Genomic DNA, 4,488 nt, shown 5'->3' with positions numbered 1-4,488 from the left:
CCTCCCTCCCAACCCCCCAGCAAGAATAAAATAAACTTCTTGGGGCATTTTTTCTAGTAAACAACTGGCTAGAAGTGCTTTTTCTCTGAAAATGCCATGTCTGGCGCAGTGGCTCTGCTGAAGTGCACTAGGAGACTGAATTGATGATGCTGTGGTTCTGATTGTGGTTCTGATTCGGCTGCTCTCATTACTTGGACCAATAGGAAATCTTAAACTAGGATGTATGGTTATGATTAGAAAAATTTTAGTTGGCAATCAAGTAAGGGTCTTTAAAGTTATTGATATCTTAGATTATTTGAAATTTAAGAGCATATAAATAAACTGTATAGCATAACAAAGAAAATCAACAAGAAATTAGAAGAGCTTTGCAGTTGAGACAATCAGGTTCCTAATAACTCTGTAACACTGCTCTGTGATTTGTTGACATGGTTTCCTACAAGATTTTTCATCCTAAGTTTTCTTTTGATTTCAGAGAATGGTTCTTTCTTTTGTCACATGAAGTGTTGAACCCAATGTATTGCCTGTTTGAATACGCAGGGAAGGATAACTACTGTCTGCAGATAAACCCAGCTTCCTACATCAATCCAGACCACCTGAAATATTTCCGTTTTATTGGCAGATTTATTGCCATGGTAAGTACAGGTGCAAAACTGTGCATTTACTCATTCAACAATACTAAATTTTTGTGTATTATATATCGTGTGACAGAATTTTTTTTCTTTCTGTCTCACTCGCTCTTTTTTTTTTTTTTTTGGTTTTCGAGACAGCTTTTTTTTTGTGTCTCTCTGACTGTCCTGGCACTCACTATGTAGGCCATGCTGGCCTCGAACTCACATCTTCCTGCCACTGCTTCCTGAGTGCTAGGATTAAAGGCGTGCACCACGACCTCCCATTGTGACAAGAATTTTAATTTTTTTAATTTACTTTATGTGTCTTGCTGTTTTGCCTGCATGTATGTCTGTGCACCATGTGCATGCCTGGTGCCTGTAGAGACTAGAAGGAAGCCTGAGAGCCTCTGGTACTTGAGTTACAGACAATAGTAAGCCACCATGTTGGTACTGGGAATCAAACCTGGCCCTCTGGAAGAGCAGCAAGTGCTCTTTCTGAGGCATCTGTCTAGCTGAAAAGGTTTTAGAGAAATGAGTTCTTCGTGTGTGTGTGTGTGTGTGTGTGTGTGTGTGTGTGTGTGTTTATGCACGTATGTGCTTGATTGCTTGTTTGTTTTATTTTTTGAGGTAACTTGGTTTCCAATTCATGGAGATCAGCCTACCTTGGCCTTTGAGTGCTATTAAAGGCATGTGCCACCACGTCCAACCTCAACAGTTTTTCAAATGGAGAATTTATACAATGTTTTGATGTTTAATAACTTTTGAATTGTTATCTTAAATGCTATTGCTTCCTTTCTCTATAGGCTCTATTCCATGGGAAATTCATAGATACTGGGTTTTCTTTGCCATTCTATAAACGCATTTTGAACAAACCAGTTGGACTTAAGGACTTAGAATCTATTGATCCAGAATTTTACAATTCTCTCATCTGGGTTAAGTAAGTTTCTTTTTATACTATTAAAATATAGTCTGTGTGCTTTCATTGTGGTGCTAATAGACTGTTCTACATTATAGTCATGTAATTGTTTTATTAAATTTAAATGATATGGACTTAATCTTTCTCATGTTCAGTATGATTAATCTTACAAGGTCTTATGTAATATGATTATAATATTCCACTACTTTGAATTTGATGTCATATTACTTAAATTCAGAGTTGAATTAAATAAAAACTTTTTAATTATGATTGAGTTGTATATATAACAAATAGTGCCAATTTCATTTGTGCAGAGAAAACAATATTGAAGAATGTGGTTTGGAAATGTACTTCTCTGTTGATAAAGAAATTCTAGGTGAAATTAAGAGTCATGATTTGAAACCCAATGGAGGCAATATTCTTGTGACAGAAGAAAATAAGGAGGAATACATCAGGTAAGAGACAGTGTTCCTAAAAGGGGATAAGAGGGATAATGGAAGCAGGGTGGCAGGGTGTCTCAACAGGGAACAGTACTTGCTGTGTTTCAGAGGACCCTGAGTTTGTTCACAGCATCCATATCAGGCTGCTCACAACTATCTGGAACTCCAGCTCCAGGGGACCAACACTTTCTGTCCTCTGCACACTCATACACATGGCATACACAACATACCCATAAATAAAAATAAATAGTCTTCTGTTTTAGAAAATGAGACAGTGTGTGAGTTCGAGGCCAGTCTGGTCTACGAGAGCTAGTTCCAGGTCAGGCTCCAAAGCCACAGAGAAACCCTGTCTCGAAAAACCAAAAAGAAAAATAAAAAAAGTGAGATAGTGTTCCTTTAGCCTTTTTGTCTAATAATAGCTAAAAGTGGTATTTTAAAAATAATGTTTGCTTTTTATAGGAATCACTTTTTTGTAAAGAGTTTTCATTTCTAGGATTTTAAAAATAGAATGTCATGCTAAATCAATCAATCATTCATTCATTCATTCATTCATTCATTCATTCATTCATTTGAGATATGGTCTATGTAGCCATGGGTAGCCTGGACCTTGTTATGCAGATCAGGCTGGTCTCAAACTCACAGAGATCCATCCACCTCTGCTTTCCCGGTGCTGGGATTAAAGACCAGGCATCACCACTCCTTGCCGGGGTCCAACCTCTGCTTGGGTTCAGGTCATGAGACAGGAAAGTCCCCGTTTTTCCCCTTTATGCTTTCCCAATACACCTTCCCACCCCCTGCATAGTCTTATTCTAGACATAGAGTTCAGCATTTTTGCAGGCCTAACTAAATATCGAGTCAGATACATCCTGCTCTTGCAACACTTAGTCAGCAACCACCACTTGTGGTTACAGAGTTAAAAATTAATACACATGGGCACAATGCTTTAAGGACAGCAATATTCAAATCCAGACAGTTATTTCATGTCTGCAAGATATGCTTTTATAGAGTTCCCTTCTCTACAAGAGGGTCCCATGTCTCCATCTCTGTAAAAAGCAGACTTCGACAAGGCACTCTTTCCCTATCTCACTATACCACACTTCTTCCACCAATACAAGCTCCTGTGGTAAAGATGGGTCTGTCCATCCCATATTTATATTGCATTATTCTTCTCATCAGAATATGCTAGATCATTTCATTGATTTTGTATGATTGGTTTGTAGAGAACTTACTCTCAACAGTTAACACTGTGTGAATTTCCTGAGGCTTTCCCCAATTCTGTGTATGTTTGCCCTACACCCCTTTCCAGAACATGGTTAATGTTCCAAGTGTTGTTTTCTTATATGTGCCTAACTATCTCTATTGAGTCAGAGTAGCTCCCAGGATTAGGAGTTTTAGTTCGTAATTCCAGATAAGAGATTTGAGAAACATTAACCCCCTGTTGAATCTTAGAGGAAAATATTTGAAAAGGAACAGAGTTTCCAGGGAAAATTGCAGCTGTTGCATGTGTGACTGATAAGTAAAAGTAAAAACCCCCAGAAAATCACCAATATAATGAAAGAGAAAAAAGCCTGTAAGCTGCACAAATTTTACAAGTTTCTACACTGTCCTGTGAGAATCTGTTTCCACAGGTGCCTTCTTCTGTGGAAACCCATTGGACAGGTAGTCAGATGCTGATTCGAGACTAGGCTGCATGTCTCTGACAACTCCTGGCATGGATATCCTCTTTTACATAGTGGTTTGTTTGTTTGTTTGTTTGTTTTTCTTCTTTTGAGACAGGGTTTCTCTGTGTAGCCCTGGCTACCCTGGAACTCACTCTCTAGACCATGCTGGCCTCAAACTCACAGAGATCCACCTGCCTCTGCTTCCTGAGCGCTGGGATCCAAGGAATGCGCCACCATTGCAGGCTTGTTTTTTGCTTTCTAAGAGATTTAATTTGTTCCAGGCATTGTAGCATACACCTGCTGGTCCAGCACTTATTAGGCAGAGAAAAAAACGTCAGAGTCATCTTTGGCTATAGAGCAAATTCTAGGCACGCCAGAACTATTTGAGAGTCTGCCTAAAACAAGCAAATCTCAGTGGGCCCTTGTGTGTGTGGAGGGGGGTTGTTCATAAGTGGTAACTGGAATAGATGAAAAGACAAAATTGAGTCCTTAACATGCCAGTCGACCACCTTGACCCAATTGCTTTTATTCTCTTGTTTTTCTAACTTGATACTAGTTTGGTCAGAAAACAATCTTCAAAATGTCATTTTGTTTTGAAACTTTTAGTGTAAGCCAGTGTGTGGTGTGTCTTGTGCACATAATGTGTTCCTGTTGTTGGATTAGTTATTGTTAAGAACTCAGATACCTAAAATATACCCATTGGTTTGATTGTTAATTTTTTTAAAGAAAATATTCTGAAACAAAATAAAATTTTATATATTAGCTTTTGAGAGATGTAGATAAGAATTGAAATCTACAATTTTATGGTAAGGAAGAGATTAAAGAAAGTTATTCTCTTTCAGAAGTACTTTTTTTTTTTTTTT

The 4,488-nt window shown here is 38.1% G+C and overlaps 1 protein-coding gene across 1 annotated transcript in view; it reads left to right on the top strand.

Moving 5' to 3' along the window:
• The window catches only part of Itch (itchy E3 ubiquitin protein ligase), an 88,171-nt gene that overhangs the window by 69,893 nt on the left and 13,790 nt on the right, over positions 1-4,488 (top strand). The window contains exons 17-19 of the mRNA XM_005363088.3: positions 473-632; positions 1,412-1,545; positions 1,839-1,979. Coding sequence (XP_005363145.2) covers positions 473-632; positions 1,412-1,545; positions 1,839-1,979 — 435 coding nt within the window. The remainder of the gene's footprint in view (positions 1-472; positions 633-1,411; positions 1,546-1,838; positions 1,980-4,488) is intronic.

This window comes from Microtus ochrogaster, linkage group LG8 (assembly GCF_000317375.1).
Source record: "Microtus ochrogaster isolate Prairie Vole_2 linkage group LG8, MicOch1.0, whole genome shotgun sequence".
In the NCBI taxonomy this organism is placed as follows: domain Eukaryota; kingdom Metazoa; phylum Chordata; class Mammalia; order Rodentia; family Cricetidae; genus Microtus; species Microtus ochrogaster.
Note: the sequence above shows the minus strand (reverse complement) of the source record. Positions and strands in the feature narration are given on the sequence as shown.